Source organism: Kryptolebias marmoratus, linkage group LG18 (assembly GCF_001649575.2).
Source record: "Kryptolebias marmoratus isolate JLee-2015 linkage group LG18, ASM164957v2, whole genome shotgun sequence".
NCBI lineage: Eukaryota > Metazoa > Chordata > Actinopteri > Cyprinodontiformes > Rivulidae > Kryptolebias > Kryptolebias marmoratus.
In genome coordinates this window covers 12,877,059-12,898,337 of record NC_051447.1, presented here as the reverse complement: position 1 = coordinate 12,898,337, position 21,279 = coordinate 12,877,059, and the positions used below count along the sequence as shown (strand labels likewise).

The window sequence follows — 21,279 nt, the reverse complement described above, 5'->3', positions numbered from 1 at the left end:
TCTTATTTACTGGTACAAGTACTTATTTGTGCTGTAAGAAAATATATTTATTTAACCTCCTAGGACGCTGCGTCATGTGAGCATCACTTTTCTCATAGACTGCATTATAAAAGATAAAAGGATAAGTTTTTACACTCATCAGGTCCCAATCAGCCCAAATAACTAAGAGAAGTTAAAAATTAATACCATGCTAGAGTTTGGGACTTACGAGGTTAAATGGTAAAAAAAAAGAGGTTGTTCTAATCTAGATGATGGATTTGAAGTGGTGTGAACATTTTTTTTGTTTTTGCTTGAATTTAACGTTCTTGTGCATCTGCCATTATTGATCTTCAGGATATTTTTAATGAGAAAATCCACTAATAATTACCAAAAAAGGTGCAGATTTTCAGAAAAATTATGCCCTTTGATGTAACAAACCAACAGTCTGGTGCAGCTTTATACAAAAATGTACACGTTTAGCAAACAGAACTAAAGCGTACACGTCAACTCTTACGGATTTTTCAAAAACTCAGCTTCTAATTTATTTTACGTTTTGTTTTCATTAAACACCGTCGCCTGATGAGTTCACACATTTTATATTTATCCCTGAATCGCAGGTGGTACCGTAACCACAAGACTTAGTTCAAAACAAAGTCTTTCGCTTTCATGCACCTAAATTAATTTGTTTAAATGTTTTTACAACAGTTGTCAGTCATTATTTCTGCCTGAGATATTTTCAATAAGGCTGTTGTGTGGTGAGAAAGAATGGAAACTCCTAAGAAAAGAATAAAGTGCAGTTTTCTGGATTCTGCTGTGCATATTTCAGCTGTATATATCTACATTCAACATAATATGTATGTTAATGTAAATAAAGTTTGTTATGTCAGATTTTTTGTGAATTTTAGATTTTTGAGGTCAGTATACCGGTAGACATCCAACATGTTGACATGTATGCTGAAGGCAGAGTAAAAAAAAACAACAGAAAAGCTTTCAGTATGAACGAAAAAGTGCAAAGGCTTTCTGAAGGAATAAAAATAATAATACAACTAAATGTGAAGTTGTTTGTGTAAAAAAGGCACACAAACAAAAAAAACTTTAAAATCCTGAGTCATGCCTTCATCCATTCAGTTAGCTTTCTTTAAAGATTTTTTGTTTGAATAATAAAGAAGTAACAAATCTAAAAAATTAAAAGTAGAAAAAAAAAAGTTAACAGGCTGAGAGAAAAAGCTCATGAACAACGGAAAGGGAAAAGAGCAGGATCACAAACTCGTGCATGACAGAAAGATGAAAAACAAGATGAAGGATGAGACTTCAAACGTGACAGGATCCAGGAAAGGCGCTCACCCTTCTGTACAAAAATGGAGGACTGAGGGTGAGAAAGAAGGCGTGTGATTGGCTAGGCCCAAATGCCCTCCTCATCGTCCTATTGGTTAGTTGAGTCCAGCCGTAGCGTGAGTTCAGAAACAGCAGTGAGTTAGTGTGAGACAGATATCGTGAGGGGAGCAAAAGCTGGAGTTGGTTAAACTAAGAAAAACCAACAAATTATTAGAGAAATTAGCAAAACGTACACTCTAAAACATGATTTGTTAGAAGGTTTCTAATTTAAAGATCAAGAGGAGTCAATCACACCCTGGGCAGACACCTTACCTGGTCTGGGGAGGGCTTGTGATTGTTGGGTAGCTCAGAGTTTGGAGACGCCACCTTCAGATGGTCGTCCTCGTAGTTGTCCGCCATCAGCTTCATCCTGTTCTGTGTCTACAGAGAGAAAAGACAAACAACATGAGCTGTGTGTGGAAGTACCGTGGCATCAATGAAGCGACTTTCACAAGAGCCACACTTTGTGCAAGTTGTGTACACGTTTCCACCCAGAGGAGGGGGAAAACTGCAGGTCATTGCTGCCCCTGGTAAAGATAATACCTGAGCTGTGAGTGTCGACGACGAGTTGGCAAATAGCATTCGCAATGGAGTCTCCGGAGTGTCTCGATACGTTCATATTATTACTAAAAAAAAAAAAAGCTGGAACAAATCTGCCTCTATTCATTTCTAAAGTGTACTCCCAGTTGATGAAATCATAAACGGTGGGGCAGCTGTCAAGGTGGGTATAAAGCAAGCTGAGGCAGAGGAGGGCGGCTCAAGATACAGTTTTCCAAGCTGTGAACACAAAAATGGGCTGTGATTTCAGCTCGCCGACCGCTTGGTTGTAAACACTCAGATTTCAGTGAGACTGCGACTCCAAATCTGTCGATTTTCTAGCAGTTTTGAGTCACCAACTATTTTCAAAATTCCAAACTAGTCTGTGTTGCACCCATTGGAGCTGCTGCAGAACATGAAGTCGATGATTTACGAACAACCATTCCTACACTCCACAACGGGACTAAAAACAAAGTCGTGGAAATACTGAAGAAAGTGGGTAACACAGCTCTGACCTGATGCCACAGAGTCTTATGCCACTGTACTAAGCATTTTGACTCCTTTTCTGCTCATTCAGCTCCCAAAATCCTGTTTGAAACAAAACTGCTTTACACTACAAAGTAGAACAACATATTTAGTTTTTGGTTTAGGTCTCAGAGATTCAATGCTCAGGATTTAGTTTGAAGGGTGATTATGGATGCATCAAAATGCATTGATAATTTTATAATCACAGCCCTCTGAATCATATTCAAATTGAATGTTGAGGTGCCTCAAAATTCCCACCCCATTTTGAACTTTTAGAAACACATTCATGGACAAACACACACACACAAAGACAGACTGGCCACATGTTTTGCAGCCTGTTCACCGGTGCAGAAGAATAAAAAGGCTCGTTAACTTGTCACTTGGTGGGACATTCTTGTGCTAAGAAAATAATTTTTCTCAGCTCAAGTCGTTTAAAGAAGCTTTTGGACCTCTTCAGAGTCCCCATAACATTTGAGGTAGATTATCTTGCGTTTTGTTTTTCACACGATTGTCTGCAGTCCTTATAACTACATTTATTTTTTAGCTCTAATAGACACTTTCTTAGCTCAATATGATTTCTCAAATACCCATAGATTGGGCGAACGAACTAAACCCTCTTCCAGCACCTCCACAATTAAAGCTTCAGTTCTATTGCTAAAATAGAAGCAACTTAAGTGTCGCCGTTGTCTGATATGTTGTACTCTTCCTTGAATGTATGTAGGACAGAGTAGACCAGTGGTGTCCAATCTCGGTCCTGGAGGGCCACCATCCTCCATGTTCAAAATTTTCCCTGCTCTTCAGAAGGTCTTCACGTTGTGCAGAAGCCTGTTAATTAATTATTCATTGAAATCAGGTGTGTTGGAGCAGAGAAACACCTAAAACATGCAGGATAGTGGCCCTCCAGGACCAAGATTGGACACCATTGGAGTAAACTGATCTGTTGTATGGATCCTGGCTCCTATAAATCTTATTCTGTAGTGCTCTTTCAAACTCCTTTAAAAACTAAAGCAAAGACCCACTGAGCTCCAAACATGATGTCCTTGGTTATTGTTGCTGATAGTGAATGTGCGATGCATACGTAAGTGACCAGGATAAACAGTCCATATAACCATCAGAGTGTCTTTATAGATATTTGGTCCAAAAATGTATTTTTTCTTTTTCCATTGCACTGGGAATGAATGACCTCCTGTACAGATTGTCATTGCAGTAGAGCTGAAGAAGCTGCTGACTAAAGGTACAATTTTGTCCACGGAGTACCTCTCAGATTGGAAAGCTTTCTTACCAAAATTTAGATCCTAATTGATGTTCAAAAGGACTAAAGTCTGGACCAAAAGTTAGTACAGTTAATCAATTGTTGACTGCTTTGGCTGGATGTTTCAGATCAGTGTTTGTCCATATGGGTTTAATGCTGCTCATGTCTTCTTCCAAAGTCTGTAAGTTTTTCTCTCGTCTCCTAATCCAGCCTGTCTGCTTTGAGAAATCTGCCGGGCTCGCTGGATGAATAAATCCACCAAAGTCTTACATTCCAGTCACCTTGTTAGACCTTAGTGATGGTTTTTTGGTTTGGATTGCTTCGGTTTACTTTCACCCAGAGAAAGCCACTTCACTTCGTCAAAAAATCTTAATTTTTGCCTTCTTTGACTTTAGAATTAAAGATGAAAAAAAAGAGTTATTTTCAGTTCAGATGAGCTGGCAAAACCTTAAGTTCATATCTAGGTGACATGGAGTCCTCCGTGGCAACATCCACATTCATGAGGACAGCTTTGATTTACCAGAACTCTTTGCTTTTTTAAGGAATGGCTTTAGAGGAGATGCTTGGATCATTGGTGGTTCTTGGAAAAAAAAGAGCAAAGATTCTGAAGGAAAACAGAGAAAAGACCTTATGACAAAACAAGGGTCTTAAAGTGATCAAGAAAAGATTAAAGGAGGGTTGAATTGACGTTTTAGTTTTATTGTAATCATCTGGTAATCTCTTGAATAAAACAATCTTGCCAGCAAAAGCGTAAAAATGAATTTGAGGCTACAAGAAAGCGGCTGATGAACACGAAAAAGAAAGAGAGAAAGCCGAGGATATGTCCTCATTTTCGTCCCTGGCCTTTCTTTGCATCTTCTCTCATTTCTCTAATTGTCAGGAATGCTGACCTCAGCTCACTCGCTTCTGTGCCAACTCTCCTTCTTACTTAATTTAATCATCACACTATTATCTCACTCCTCCTCCCTCATACCTTCCTGCTTCTTCACCTCCCCCTCCAACCTGCGGGTCCGGAGGAGCGAACTGCTGACTCATCCTTTAAAGAAAATTACGTCTTTGTGACAAGACGTCGGAGGAAATATTAGATTAGAATAATGTACCTTTTTTTGCTTTTCGGCTGCAAAGGAAAAACCTTTTGAAGATATCAGTTTAATTATCAGTGAAATAAAAGTTGCTGAGTCATGCTTGGGCAAAAACTATTCCATCATGATAGCAAATTGGATTATTTCCCCATATTTCTTTATCAGGAAAAGAAAGCTGTTGATAAGTGGAAAAGCGCTCCGACTTGAGCGCTGTGGGGAATTATTTCATTGTGACAAGTCTCTGCAGAGCAATAAATTAGATTAGACCCACATTTTTCCCCCTCTGACAATGTAACAAAAGCAGGTTGTGATAATATACAAGTGAAGATTAACAGTATAGAGCAAAATAGAGAGAAATGAATCTCACTTAACAGCTTAACAAATAATTAAACGGACCTTTGTAACGACAGAAAACCTTAAAACCCTTTACATCCTGATACGTTTCGAGCATTTAAATAATAATAAGGCTTGCACTGACCTCTATTTTTAATGCATCTTGTTATTCTTTATGAACAGTTTGTATCATTATCTAAAAATAGAGAATATATTATAAGGTATTTGATATTACAGAGCAAGAAAGCAACTTTAGCCTCATGTATGTTCTTGACCTGTAAAACACCTTACTGTGACAGATGATGTTATCCTTGACCTTTTTCTGACATTTTCCATTTTAATCGCTGTTTTTTATTATTTATTTATTTTTCACAGTGAACTCAAACTCAAGTCTTTTTAATAAAACATCTAAAGGAAATAAAAGTTGGAAGCAGAAGCAGACTGTAACAGGAGAGACGTGTCGAGAGCTGAGGTTATTGTGATCTACAGCTGCCTGAAGATGGAGGTTAGAGACCAACATGCTGCCGACGCATTCAAGGCCGTGGACGGTTTTTTTTAGAGCGTGCAGGTGTGTTTTTATGTGTGCGCTACAAGTTTCTGAAATAAATGTATTCTGTTAGATGTATTGTTCGATGTATAAGCCTGCTGTACCTTGGTAATACATGTTTTCAGTGAACAGACAAAAAAGGAAATGTTATTTTCTTTTCTTTGTTTTCTTTTTAAATAAGCCAAATAGTCTTCTGGTACTTTGTTGATTAAAATTACAGTCAACTACTATACATCAAACAGAGGATATGTAAATCCAAATTAGTATTTTTTTTTATCAGTTTACAATTAGAAAACAAAAAGTAAACACGTCAGTGTATGTAAAGTATTTATTTGAGCTTTTTATGTTTCTTGTTAACAAAAGCTGGGGCCGTGTTAAATGTGGACATCCAGAACGCGGAGACGAAAACAGGAAAAGTAACTTCAAATCCATCATAGGAGAGAAATCTAACAGGGCGATGATATGGATCACGTGCACACATGAGTCAGGAGTGGTGAGCAGCTTTTTCCTTGTGCTGCATAACAATTATCAGCTGTCTTAATAGAAAAATAAACTATGAAAAGCACCCAAACACTTCACCTTACAGAAATATTAAACCCATGTCCCTAGCTGTACAAACCTTATGTAATAAGAACTTTAAATGGAATACCACAGAAACAATCATAATGTTTAATTCTAAATTTGGAGCCTGAAAAGCAGTGTTGGATCACTTTCTCTAAAACACTGATCTCTGATCAACTGGTGAGTAATAACTTTAAAAACTATCATTTCTTAAAAGAGTGAAAATCACCTTGTGTGGCAAAGTCTTAAAGAAAGAACTTGTGTTAGCTGTTAGCACTCCGAATTTGTGTTGGGAAAGACTTCACGATGCTAACACACCAAATTATAGCTCAGTATCTGTAAAACCGTCTGACTTACACCCATTTTTACCATTTCTAAAGTCGACTAGCTGTGGCGACCATCCTGAATTGTTTGCCTTCCTGAAGTTAATTCACTGTGGATGTACACTCGATGAATACTTTGAGGCTTTCATTAAAATCCATCCAGTGGTTCATGAGGTATTTTGCTAACAGACTTCTCTATCTGAGCAGTGAAAGGTGTTTATAGGCTACTTTTAAGAAGAAAACACAACAAAAGCCCCAGCTCACTAAAAACAGAAAAAAAACCTAACTGCTTTTCAACCGTCTGATCGGACGTTATGCAGGAAATCACTCAAAAGCAAACAGAAAACGATGACAGTGCAGAGATATTTCGAAGGGAAGAGCTAAACTCTTTACATCACTGGATCCACAAACAGACTGGCAGCAGCAGACAGTGGAGTCTCTGTGCCGTCAGTAAGCACCTCCTAAACTCTGAGGTGTCATGAAAGACTTCAACAGAACACAGAAAGATGAGACAGGGGCACAGGGAAGGCAATGAGGGGTGAGGAGGGAGTGATGCTTGTTTTAACAATTTCATTGGACCCAACTGCTCCTTACGCCAACATTACTTCAGATAGATTCACAGCTTTTAATTTTTCCTGTGCAAAACCTCAGTGGAAATTTCTTCTTTTATGTAAACAGTTTTAATAATCAATAGCTAAAAAGTCTTAAAAAAAATCAATGTTAGAGTTTGCCTGTTTGGGTTAATAGTGTATCAAGTGCCTACTCAGAGACCAATGTACAGCCACATATGGACAGATGAGAAACGGCACAGAGAGGACAGGAGGAAAGCAGAAACCAAACTCCCAGGAGGCTTATTTCATTAAGCGATGGTTGCTTCACTAAACCCCAGAGAGCTCTGAATGTGAAAAGACCCCTGTGTGGAACCACAGAGGCATTTGGTCATGTTTATATCCTTGTTTTTTGGCCACACTGAGAGTGTACATAATGATGTGTGTGTGTGTCCATGAACTCTGTTAACACCTATCTGTTTTCTAGGGAGGTGGGGCATAAGGTCTTGTGTGTTTGCGTGTTTATCTGCGGAGAGAATATGATCATCAATCTAAATTTATATGTGAGCGCTGCCTGCAAAGATGTGTTGAAGATAAAATGTGTGTGTGTGAGTGGTGAAGCGTAGGAGTGGCAGGTTAATCCTAAATTTACTCTTTGTGGTTGGAGGACTTGTGGTCACATCTGGACTGGGTTTCTCGCTGCCTTCCTTGTTTCAGGGTTTCTGCAGAAATCAGCCAATCAAATTTGATGCCATGTTTTAACCTTCTGAATGCCATCAACAGTAGATGCACAAACTATTACGTTTTTTTCTTTTGTTTTACAGAGGAAGAAGAAGATACGCGAGCGTCTCAGAACCAAAAGAGACATGGATAGCTTCGCCAGACGTACGATAATCATCATCAACTATTTTGACCGCTTCAATGCATGGCTAAATTATTTAACACAACGTGCGACTGGTTTATCAAAGAGGTGGCAGATTGTGGAACAGTCGCAGTGTTGCTAACTTAGCAACTCTAGTGACTAGTTTTCCCAAAAGCCACTAGATGTATCTTATCGGAGACTGCCGTGAAAGCACAACAAGAAGCGGGTGCTGCCATGGGCTCCTCCTCATCCTAAAGAACTAACAGGTGGCTAAGACCTCGAGCAGCATCCTCTCCAGCGGCAGTCACAACGGAAGCTGTACACCACCCCTCAGTAAGACTGTAAAAGAAATGTACATGTGCTCCGCTACTGCTGACTGATCCATGGCGAGATTTAAATGTAAAATTTTCTACGTCTAAAATAAATCACGCCACTAAAATAACTGAGTGGCTCTTTTGGGTCATTTTTTGCCAGTCCATAGTTTAGATAAAGGAGGAAGGTTGGAGCTGTGGTATAAAAAGGGCTGTTTCGACTGTTTCAGCATTGTTAAAACCTCGCTTTGCCAATCCACCCTGATGCTTTGACCCCCTTCGCTTTCTATTCAAAAATCACACAAGGCGGCCAGAAGGTGTTGAAGTCCTGGCTTGATTTATGCTCATTGTGCCAAACTTGTTTTTATCATTATTATTTTTAAAAAACACTACCATCCAGACCATCGACAGACTGCAGCCATGCCTTAAATTCCTCCTTTTCTGGCCACTTTTTGCTTCAAGTTGCATTTCCCCCTTTTTGTCTCTCCTCCTGATGTTTTCCCTCCAACACGTGATTTTCCTACAACTGCACACCGACCGGTCAGAGACAATGACCAGAATGGTTCTGCATGTTATGCTAATGTACAATACGGGAATAATTCATAACAGGAATCCCCTGATGAGAGAGTCTGGCAGAGCAATTTCCAAAAATCGCTCATCTTATTTTTCTTGAAAACTAATGAAAAATTTGTTTACTGCCACTGAGATTCAAATTTAATGCTTTTTAATGCCCTTTAAAGGCCTTAAATTTAGCAAAATTCATTCAGTGACTTTCAATGTTTTTCAATGCCCTGCAGAGACCCTGATGTTTTCTTAGCTCCCCTCATCACAGTCACCTCACCCGAGCTCCCCTGTTTTTATTTACACCTTTCCAAATTTGGCCGCCACATTCCTCGGTTAAACCCGATCTTTATTTTGCGGGAACACATCAAGTCTTTTGTCACTCGTCATCTCTACTCCCCTTTGCTTATCTAAACGCCCGATTTAGAAGCTCTGCAGTCAGCGTTGGGGGTTTTACCTGCTGTTTGAGCTGCTGGACCAGGCTGTCCTTCTCCCTCTTCAGAGCTGCCACCTCCTCCTGGGTTTTCTTCTTTTTGGACGAAGAGAGCTCTAATAGGGCGATGTTGGCATCTTTCTCGCTAATAGCAGCCAGCAGCGCCTCTTGCCTGTACAGAAAACAACGGTACAGGTTAAAATGTGAAAATCCATTAGTTTATCCAAAAAACACAGCCATAAAAACAGTCAAAAACTTTTACATCCAGGAAGCTGCCGGGAAATAATATGTATGCAGTAACTAAACCAAAAACTAGTATGTCCTAAATAGTGTTTTATAACTTTGTAAAAAACAAAAAATAAATTTAAGTCATGTCTTGAACAATGACTAGAATAAAAAATGGATTACTTGCTTTATGGATAAAATAAAAGAACAACCAATACAAAAAATATCTATGACAGGTCAACAAATAGAGAACAAATTTTCTTAATAATATATTTTTATGCCGTTTTTCTTTTCTCTACAACAAAAATATAAATTTCAAATACATTTGTTCACAAAAAGATAAAACTTTCACTATATATGTTAGAGAAACGAAAACACGACAAGTAAAAAAATGGTGACAAGAATTTAGCTGCAACCTGATGTGACAAAAAGTTGATTTGTTTTTTATTTTGAGCAAACCAAAATCCTAAATAATTGTAATAGGGAAGGAGCTCACTCTCATCAAGATTTATATCATATTTAGGAGATCAAAAACAGAAATCTAGTTACATATATTTTTCTTTATAAAGACATATACAGCTGCAACCAGATGTTTACATACACTATAAAAAGACACATAACCAGTTTTTCTTAATGCCTGACAATAAATCAAACTAAACTTTTCCTGTTTTAGGTCAGTTAGGATTCCACAAATTATTTATATTTGTTAAATGTCTGAATAACAAGAGAAAGAATTTGTTATTACTTTCTTAAGAGACAAGTTTACATCCATTTTTGGTCTTTAAACTGTATAACTTGGGTCAGATGTTTTGGATTTTCTTCCATCAGTTTCTTTTAACAGTTTGATAGGATTTTGTCCCGTTCCTCCTGACAGAACTGCTGGAACCAAGTTGGGTTTGTAGGCCGCCTTTTTAGTTCTGCCCACAGATTTTTTCATGGGACTGAGATCAGGGCCACTCCAGAACATTGACTCTGTTCTCCTTAAAGCACTTTGTAGCTAATTTGGCAAAAAGCTTCGGGTCACTGTCCATTTGAAGACCCGTTTGCGCCCAAGCTTTCACTTCCTGGTTGCTGTCTAGAGATGTTGCTTCAATATTTCCACATAATGTTCTTTCCTCATGATTTTGTGAAGCGCACCAGTCCATCCTGCAGCAAAACACCCCCACAACATGATGCTGCCGCCTCCGTGCTTCACAGTTGGGGTGGTGTTCTCAGGTTTGGAAGCTTCTCCCTTTTTCCTCCAAATGTATCGATGATCATTACGGCCAAACAGTCCAATTCTAGTTTCATCAGCCCACAGGACATGTCTCCATAAACTAAAATCTTTGTCTCCGTGTTCATTTGAAAACTGTAATCTGGCTTTTTTACGTTACTTGATAAGTTTGTAGTTTTTCATTTAGATTTTTAGCAAATACAGGCAACCAGAAATTAAAACAAACTATCAAAGGTTTTGAGAAATATATTGGTATTAGGTATAAATACAGCTGGAGCTTATACCCAATATTAGGTATAAATCCATAATTAAGTCATGCAGTTTTTCCTCCTTCGCCATGTGAATACACACCCATCTAAGCTGTTTCCATAATGCTCTCATGTCTCTATCTCCAGCTCTCGTCTGTCTGGTTCCCCCCCTCCCTTTGCTTCGATGGGGAAGCTGACAGATGGATAACATTCCTTGTGGTCAGGAAGCAGCAAGCCACATCCAACTCATCCCACCAGCCTCGGATTGGGCCGGACGGAAACCCAACTCTGATAATTCTCAGGATCGCGCCAGTTTTCAGAGGGAATCTAAATCACTGAAGGAATTTTCACTATTCCACAGGCCACACACAATCACACATGCACATAAATACATGGAAAGATGACAATCTGCTGGAAACAAAATACTTTTATTTCTCTGTATTTCACTTTTGCGTTATAGCTCTCAGGAAAGATTAGCGTCTCTTGCTCTATTAATTATAACTGAAAAGATGTTTGTGATAAGAACTGTTTCATCAGTAAAATGAAAATATTTTACAACGCAAGTCAGCAAATCTTTGACAACGCTGAGTCAAACTACAGCCATTCATACAACGTGAACTGCATTGATCATGGCCTTGAATTATTAGGGAAGCTGGTTCATGCATTCAAAATGGCTGACCTTCAATAATCATCTCTATTTCCTGTGGTACTAAAAAGCACAATCAAGCAGGTTTACACTGGCTGTCTGTGTATTTTTGTGCTGATTTTAGGAATCTTTTAGTTTCTGTTAAGGTTTCAAATGGTTTGGAATCCAGTTATTTAACAGAGCTGCTTAAAATTATACAGAAGAGCACGGAAATCATCCAGCCTGATGCTCTGAGTGCAGTCGAGAGCTAAATTAAAGCGCAGAGGGGATCAGGACTTCACAATGAGGCCCCTAGACTCTGAAACAACCTGCTTCTTGATCTTTGAACTTCAAAATCCATGCGGTCTTTCAATTCCTGGTTAAAAACTCACTTTTATAGTGGGTTTTAATTCAAATTTCATTTGAGTCCCATCAGGTTCTTGTGTTTTTAGCCTATTTTATCGCACTTGTTTGTTTTTACTGCACATGGAAAAACTTAAAACTTTGTCTTTCTATGTTTTATTTATTTTATTTGAATCTTTTCATTATAACCCTCATAAAAAGGTTAGCTCCTGTTGCTATGATTCTCCTAACTAAAAAGATGTTTGTGAAAAGAGCTTTTTCTAGCAATAATATGTGCACATTTTACAACAAACTGGAACATTTTGTTATTCCTCACCCCTCACAATGTGAACTGCAGGAAGTGGACTATGTTAGACATTAAGTCGGTTCACACATTCAACATGTCTGAGGGAGAATTAAGGTAGGTGTAAGGACGAGGCAGCCAGATTGTTGCAGCATGATTAGCTGTCTGCTGTGGGTCAGGAGCGGTGAGAACAAACCCACAGAGGAGACGATACGAGACAAGTTGATGACTGAGCATTGAGGGATTTTCTGGAACAACCTTGGTCCTCAGCAGCTCCAAGCTGAGGCTGATATCCAAGGCCACCTTCTAATCCCTTTGGTGCCATGCAAAGTACCAACATGTGGCAGAAGTGGTCAGAATGTTCATCAGCGTGAACAAACAAAACTAAGAAATCCAAGAAATGATTTGAAAGATCCACAACGACCCAGACATGGAAACAGTTTGAGATTTCTATACGACACACGGTTACGCTCTTCTCTCCGTTTGTCTTCTCTCCAGACGCAGCAGCGCAGTGAGGAATGCAGGGATGAGACCATCGGAGTGGAGACAGATTGAGTGTTTGGACTGTGTGAAGACCCACAAATTCCTTGGTCAACCTCACTGACCAAGCTGTCAGTGGGCAAATGTCCCAACATGCATCTGAGCAGCAGGCGTCTTTCCAGGAACGGGAACCTCAGGAAGCGCAGATTTGGGTTGGTAGATCAAGCCCCCTGATGGTTAAAGTCCTCAGTATTTATCAGAGAGACGTGTTTCCATTTAAGGTATATACTGAGATCCTTACTTATCAAAATATACGTTTACATAGCTCCGTCTCAATTTTAAAGACTGATTATCTTCATAATTTGAAACAATAAACAAAACCCAGTCATTAATTTGGGGGGAATTAAGAGAAAAATTCCTTGAAGATTTGCTGACAGAATATGACGTTTTACAGGGGTTCCTAGAAGTTTTTATACTCTAAATGTCATACCTTTGTACACTACATTTTTCAGAATATTCAGTAAATTGTCACACCCCTGTTGTTTTTTTTATTTTATTTTTATGTCTAAATACAAACATTTACTGTAAAAATACAGGTACTGAAAGGCTGCCTACAGTGTATGTGTCTGCAAACACAATTGTTTATCAATATTTCTACAATGTTTTTCTTCATATTCTTTGAAACTTTGAACAGACTAAAATACAAATTCAACATTTTTTCATATTTTTTTTTAACTGTGCAGGAATCCTAATTGCATAAAAAGAATAGAAATGGGTATCATTTCAAAATGTTTACTATAAGTAGGTTAATTTTGTTAGAATTGTGACTAAAGTCATAAATATATTGATCATAGCTGAATATAGACTAAAACATAAATCAGGTACAACAAACATCATGACTAATATTAACAAAACGTTTCTTAAATGAAGAATTATCAGATCAACAAAAACACAATCTGACAGAAAGCTACAGGATTGCTGTTTAAAACTATTTTCACAGCTTTCTATAAGTAATAATCAGTAGAAGTCTTGTACTTGTTGGATATAAGACATTTCAGTCTGGATTTGTTAAATGTGTTTTTGCAGCCCGTTCTTTTGGCGGTAAGACGCTGCACAGTTCTCATTTTGTTTCCTTTTCCTGACAAACACAGGTACACAGACTCAGACGAAGCTAATAGAACATTACTCCTGTAAAAGCTAACAGTGCGTCCAGTTTTATACCGTTTCTGAGAGTTACCTGCCAGCGTGCGGCACTTGTAAATCGCCGATGATAAAAATTTATTTATTCCAGATGCACTTGTCTCGTTCTGGGCTTCTCCCCTCATCTCTGTCAGACTCGCACACAAACACGTACTTAAGAGCCCTCGACTTGGCCTTCTCAGCTTGCAAAGCTAAACACGTGCTTCTGACAAGAGCTGGCTGCGGCCACCGCTGTTGCTGCGCAATCAGCGAGGAGCCGTTTCAAGAGCAGCGATCATGTGCTAAGCCTTTAGATGATTCTACTGTCAGGCGGCACTTAAAATACAGTATGATCTCGGCTTTGCTGGCAATATGTCATCACGATAGAAACAAAAGGCAACAGAGCCAGCAGATAGAAAGCTTTCCAGCGGAAGTGCAGCCTTTCTTTTCAAGTGTTTCCTTCAGTGTATTTTAGGGTAAAAAAAGATAAAGGAAGGTCTAATAACTTTAAGTGTAGAGTTGTCCTCACTAAGTCCTTATTTGTCAACATCTTTTGTTTTTAATGGTGTGATAATTTTCTCATAATCATAAAGTGTAATTTTACGTATTTGTGTCCCTGCTTATGAGTTACAGTAGTGTTTATTTATAACACCCTGCCTTTACAAATATGTAACTTTTATTAGTTTCAAATTTTAAATGGAGCTGTTATGTAAACCAAAGAGGGGGTTATGAAGCTCTTAATTCTCCAAACTGAGGTTAGTACTGATAGGATTGATGAGCTAATGCTGCCCTGGTAAAACGACTCCAAACTCTAAGATTTTACAGGAGCTCAGACAAACACTATTCTATAAACCTTTACATTGTGTTTAGGTAGCAGTCTGTGCTTTGTGTTCACATGAAATACTATAAAATCTTTAAGACTGAAGTTGTAAGATGGGACCAATCCATGTTAGGTAGTATCTAACTGGGTTGTGACTGATAGAGACTAGTTAGCGACTCAAATTTGACTCAGAATTGCAAGAAAATGTGCAAGTTTTCAGTTGCAGCCTCACTGAATTCTGAGGACTGGATTGTCAGACGGTTTTAGAAATTAATGGCCTGTTTTCATGTGCATGGTTTGCAGAACTATATTCTAGTCTGTGGTGGTCCACCTCTGCCCACATAGTACGCACCTCAGCCCACTTTGTACCCACATGGTAACTCTCCCGATGTTTATGAGTTCATCTACTGGAGTAGAAATGGAGCAGTTTTTTGTATTCCTGATTATCAGTATGTTTTTCAGACATGGACATGCTTTCTGCCAGAAGAAATTTCTAGTGACTTTGTCAAAATACAGTTTTTGTGTGCTTGTGCTAAAAGATTGCAGGTTTGACTCCCAGCTGGAAACTTTCTGAGTGGAATTCGCATGTTCCTCTCGCGCACACGTGTCTTTTCTCCGGGTGCTCTGTTTCCCTCCCACAATTCAAAGACATGCATGTTAGGGTTAGGGTTAGTAAATTCATTTTCTGTGCAAAAAACAAACCTGAAAATGCAGGAAACAAACATAAAAAGTGAAATGCAGCCGGCTTAAAAATGTCTCCAACAGCTGTCATGTGTTTATATAAAAACATTCGCAAGTTTCCATTTATTCTCACGCAAATTCAAGCTTCTGTCTCATCTTTTCTTCGCGATTATCTCTCAACCTTTCTCATCTCCTCCTCTCTCTTACCCCGTCCTTCATCACTCCGCCTATCTCTTGGTCTTTTAAGAGGGTGGGGAGAATTCTTTCCATCGTTCGGCGGTCGTGTGCCATGATGTCATCGCCGCCGCGACAAGGCAGACAGTAAGCAGATATACACAAAGCACCAGGCACCTGACCCCAGCTATAACACACACACACACACATTCAGACACACACATGTGGGGGGCCCTCTCTCCTTCCTAAAACCACTTAAGGCCCCTCACTTTATCAAAAAACACCAAAGTCTGGTTTTAGATCACTCACATATTTCTGCATGCACGAAGTCACACATCAGAGCTGCGTCTCATGTTTGCTGTGTTATTTGCTTTCATGCAGTCTGCGTGTGTGTTTGAGTACACAAGGACGAACATTTGCGAGTTCAGAATGTAAATGTTTGCGTTTGTGTGCGTCCATGGGTGAAATATAGAAGTATATCTGTTCCTGCATGTGTGCAAAGCAGATTCAGTCCACTGTGACACTGACCAGTCTCTGTCTAAGACAAACACAGAGCTATTTCTGAAGTAATCCCTGTTCTCTGCTCTCTGTTTCTGTCTCTGCTGGTTTCTGGGACTCCGTCTGCTCTGGTTACACTGCAGGCCGCTTTCAGGGCACCACAATTTACTTTTTAGTATAAAGTACACAACGCTGTCAATCTCAGTTCTGTAACAGTGGGTTTCTTTTCATGATAGACTCCAAAAAAATAAATAAAAAAAGACCAATTAATGACTTTGAATAAGTTTATCCAAAGCTTACTCCACCCTCACTGACCAGTTTTAATAAATGACTGGACTTTCAGGTGATATTATCCAAAAATCTAACTTAGCTGGACACAAAGCATTTAGAAAAAGTGATAATTACACTCATGACAACCCCAAATGCCCCTTCTTTTGGGTTTTATTTGGACAAAAACAAGCAAGAAGAGTTTAAACAAAACAACAATAACAACAAAAAAACTATAGCTATTGTAAAATTTACAGGAATTTTACAAAAGCTGAACGGCATTCAATTTGTCCTGCATTATGCAATGAGACCCATTCAAAAATAAAAACAAACTAATAACTTGCTTGACCCTTTAGCGCTCGAAGTATGTGATGAGGGTGACTCTCAGCTACTACCACACCAAATTTGAGCTCAATATCTATAAAACTGACTGAGTTTAGGCTAACCATTAGCTTAGCCTGGATTATTTCCAAAATGTCTAGATTCTCTCTTTGATACACAGCACACTATGTGAGCGCAGAATGGGAATAAAGGAAACAGATGTAAAAAGCTGTCAAAAAAAATAAATCTAAATCTGAGGTGATGTTAAAATTAAAATGCTAACCAATGTATGACTTCATCCACAACATTTGGCAACTTATTTTAAAGGTTTTATCTCTAAAAGAAAAAGATAAATGAAAAGTTGTTTTTATTCAGTGTGAAGTTACACAACACTGAATGTGGATAATGTTTGAATGTAAAGAATTAAATCTATTTCTAATTTCCCATTTTGTTTTTTTTCTCCCTTCCTCACTTTTGCTTTTGCTCACATGTGCACACACACACACACACACACAAAGCTACTTGTTTCTGGGTCTCCAGAGTAAAATCCTGCAGAGAAGTATCTCTCGCCCAGCTGACAGCTTCTGACCTGCGGCAGACATCCCCCCACCCCCCATCCCCCCGTTCTTATCTGCTCTGAGCCGAATCCCTTTCTTTCTCTGCCTCTCGCAGGCTCACGCTCTCACACCGTGGATTTAATTTATGCAGCAAAATATACATCTGACACAGAGTCAATCGTCTCTTTAAGGTGCAGCTTTGCGTCTCTTTGCCTCCAGTTCCCCTCCCTCTTGAACCATCGTGCACAAACGCCCCGACATGCTGGCTGTTTTACAACCCAACGAGAGAAACCAGCCCGACGAACGCACGCATCAGAGCAGCTTTTATGGAACATTTGTTATTGCTGAACTGCCATGTAAGCAGCAACAAAGCGAAGAGAGCCAATAAAGCCTTGGTTTATTGTGGCTTCCTCCTGCTAACATGAAGCTTCACTGCAGCAGAGTAAAACTAAGCTTATTAGAGAAAATAATCAACACTTAGCATAATGGTTATTTGCATTCAGAACTTCAAAAGTGGTCCTCAATAAACGCTAAAAAAGTAGAATAATGATGCGGTAATTATCTGGAATTGCAGTGGAAAACCAGTTTAGGGCTTTTATGCAGAGCCAAAAATCAGAAAAGTGTTTACTGATCTGGAAACTTTACTTGTTTATGAAGTTTATAAAAACGGTAAAAAAAATGTAAAAAAATCTGCATCCTGTCAGCACACCAGCCAGGTCTTGATTTGTGAGATTGAAGCAGCCCAATTATGTACGATACCACACAGAGAACAGCAGGATTTTGGGGCGAGATGTTTTCGAGAAGTGCATCCAACCCGCCCCCGTGTCTTAAAACTCAAATAAATTGGGTCAGAGACACTGGACATAAATGATTCAGTGTGGAGCCTGAAGACGGGACCATCAGAGGGAAGTGTTAGGGAAATAGGTTAAAGCCGGCACAGAGGACGTATGTGTGTGTGTTTGAGACGGAGAGAAAAGCTCCCCTCAAGAGCTGTTGTACATCAGAAAAAAAAGACGACGAGAAGGCACACACACACACACACACAGAAACAGCACTGACAGGGAAGGGAATAAAATAACTGGAGGATTTGGAGGGAAAACAAATCAAAGAGACATGAACAGGGAGAGGGAGGGTAAGGAGATGCAGGAGAGGGAGGTAAAGAGACAAAGGCGAGAAGGAGAGGAGAGAAAGTGGAGAGGAGAAGAGGGCAGGTGGGACTACTGCATGACAGAATGGGGATCAGTTTTTGACACTTTCCCTGTTTTCCCACTCCCTTTTTTCTCCGAAAAAGAAAAAGAGAAGAAGAATAAGAAAAAAAAAGCCCTCCCCACTCCCCGTTCCTTTTTCACCCATCACTCACACACACATTTATATTTAAAAACCCACACTGTGACTAATAAGAAAAGTGTAAAAGTGCTTTATGTGTGGCGTTCGCTCCGTCCGCGGGACCACACACCAACACGAACCGAGAAGTGTGACGAAAGATGCAGCTTTGTCTTCGCCGCGGTTCTGTACACTGAATCCATTTCTACGCTTTGCTACCGAGACCAAAACATCTGCTAACAATCTGTCAGGTCGAACCTGACATGGTACCTGTCACACACAGATGTTCAAACAAAAATATTGTAAATTTTACAGATTTTTCTAATCCCCCGACTCCTGGATTTTAATCATAATCGTGCTTCAACTAGAACAGAACTGGGCTCACCTTAATGCACTAATGGGTGCCAACATTTCCATTAAGGAAGAATAATTACATCTTTATATCATAATTATGTGCTAATTTAAAGGAATTCATATGCTGCTGATGCAAGATTTCTGCTTAGTTTGTTATTCTCAGTGCTCAGCATCTCGACATTTCTTTCCATATAATGCTTAACTATTGATCGCCAGTGTGTTCTTTTTGTCTTTCCACAATGGAAATCTACTCATCTGGTGCTCCCCAACGTACAATCATAAACTTTGAAAAAAATAAAATAAAAAAATATATGTTTTGTTATCTGCTTTTTGATATGCATTGGTTTTCATCGCTCCCTCACTGTGTTTTATTGCTGTTTAATGATCAGTTTGATGCGCTGGCTTGCAGAACCTGTAATTAGCTGTGGAAAATAGGAGACTTTAGGTTTTTCTGCATATTTTTTTTTTCCCCTTTTTATCTGTTTTTCTCCCTCATTTGTTGCCTTTAGTTCTGATCTGTCTCCTCTCTCCTGTTTTAGCCTCCTGTGCTCTTTGTCTCTAAATTGGCTCCGTTAAGCGGTGCAGAAAAATTCAGAAACTACACATAAAATAATGAAATAATTCATACGCAGTCGCCACCATGCACGGAAAGTGTCTCATGATTTTTAAATATATTTTCTAATTGCAGCATTCTGTGTGCATGTGTGTCTGCTAGCAAGATAATCCATAAACTACTGGTGAAATTTTAATGAAACTTGCAAAAAGTAATCATGGGTGTCCATCTAAAACTGACTCAAGATGGTTGTCACAGCAAACTGATTCAAGAAAACAATAAAAAAAGGCTATGATTCAGTCAATTTTACACATATTGTGCTAAAAGTGTGTGGTAGAAGCTAAGAGTAATCCTCAACACATTCTCTGAGCGTAAACATCTTGCAAGGTTTGACCAAAATGGCTACAGCTTCATCTTTCCTCAACACCAAGATGATCTTAAGGCACTTTCACAAAACACTTCAAGCTGGGTTTCAGATGCACTCTGGTTGTCTTGATGTGATTTCTGAATCACCCGAGGCGGTGAGGGGGTGAAGCCAACCCACTGCTGATGTGGCTCAAGGAAGTGATGTAAAGAGGAAACGCTGTCTGTGTGACCACCTGCTCGTGGGATTTAAAAGCCTGAACGATAAACAGATTTATTTAGGGAGAAGATCGATGATGGCGCACAGCAACTTTACGTTTAGTAAAAACAAAACAAAAGTGCAAATCACATTTTGTTAAAGTGCCTTTAGCCTAAAACGAAAGGCAGCGAGCGATACGCATTCCTTCTAGTTGTGTTTTACTGCTTAGATTTTACTCACTGCTCTCTAGTTTAGGAGGAAAAAAAACATATATAAAGGAGAAATTCAAAGAAACAGGATACAAGGCAGGAAGGAAACAAAAAGAGGCGAGCGTGGAGAGCAGGAAAAATGGAAACGGGAGGTAAAATGCCTTGACTTGAGTTTGTAAAGCTAAGTGTCATAACCGCGTGGCCCTTTTTGTCGCATTAAGCTCTGAAAATGTCTGACACAGTTTGGCTTTGGCACACTGCTGATGTGGATTAAACTCATTGCTGTGTGAAGGGATCAAAGTGTGTGTCTCTTTGGCGTTGCCACAAGAATTTTGTATGCGAATTTGTGTGGGAGGATGTATTTTTATGCATATGTGTGTGTGGAGTGTACATCTCCAAGCATTCCTGTCAGGGTGAAAGCTTCTGAGCAATCAAGCTGTCTCGTCAGGTTTAGAAAGTGTGTTTGAGGGGCTTATTTCTGAAAGCAACATGTACTTCTTTTGTTAGGTGGCTGAATACTTGACAGAGTGTGTGTGTGTGTGTGCGTGTGTGAACGCCTGGAGTCAGATCAGGAGTGTTGATGGCCGTAAAAAAAGCAGAGATGTCGTTCCATTGACAGGTCCGCTGAAATGGGATCTTTGAGTAGACACACATCATCGATTAGTTTCAGCGCGCGGTGACAACTGTAACGGCAGAAATACAGCCTGAAAAACAAAGATCGGGTCGTAATGACATTTCCACACAGATGTAGACTCAGAAAGAACGGATGGAAGCCGAGAAAACGACGCAAGGAAAAGGCAGGGATAGGAGATGAAAAACGAGGATGGGATGGTAGGGTGAAGGAGGGAGCGCAGGAATGGCGAAAGGGAGAGGTTTGAGGGTTAGAAGGAGGCTGGGAAGGAGATAAAACATAGAACCGTGCAGCTTAGGAGGAATAAACTAAATTTATGGCATTCACCTTGAGGCATCAGCCAAGCTTCCCACTGCAGGAAGCTGAAGACAGCGAAGGATCTGAGCGCGCTCGCGGACTTTATTTATAGTCCAGATCTACACGAGGCTCCACATGCGTAAACCAACATTTAACTTGACAAAAATCCCTGATGGTGAAACAAAGAC

The 21,279-nt window shown here is 39.4% G+C and overlaps 1 protein-coding gene across 10 annotated transcripts in view; it reads right to left on the bottom strand.

The window, feature by feature from the left end:
- LOC108235098 (ELKS/Rab6-interacting/CAST family member 1-like) overlaps positions 1-21,279 on the bottom strand; it is a 131,108-nt gene that overhangs the window by 35,064 nt on the left and 74,765 nt on the right. For 7 of the 10 annotated variants that reach the window (XM_037981275.1, XM_017414870.3, XM_017414871.3 and 4 more), the window contains 2 exons: positions 9,253-9,400; positions 1,627-1,734 (listed from right to left, as the gene is read on the bottom strand). In XM_037981275.1, the coding sequence (XP_037837203.1) occupies positions 1,627-1,734; positions 9,253-9,400 (256 nt within the window). Of the gene's footprint in view, positions 1-1,323; positions 1,403-1,626; positions 1,735-9,252; positions 9,401-21,279 lie in introns of all 10 variants that reach the window. The other 3 variants (XR_001808561.3, XR_005234431.1, XR_001808563.3) reach the window with 1 other exon arrangement.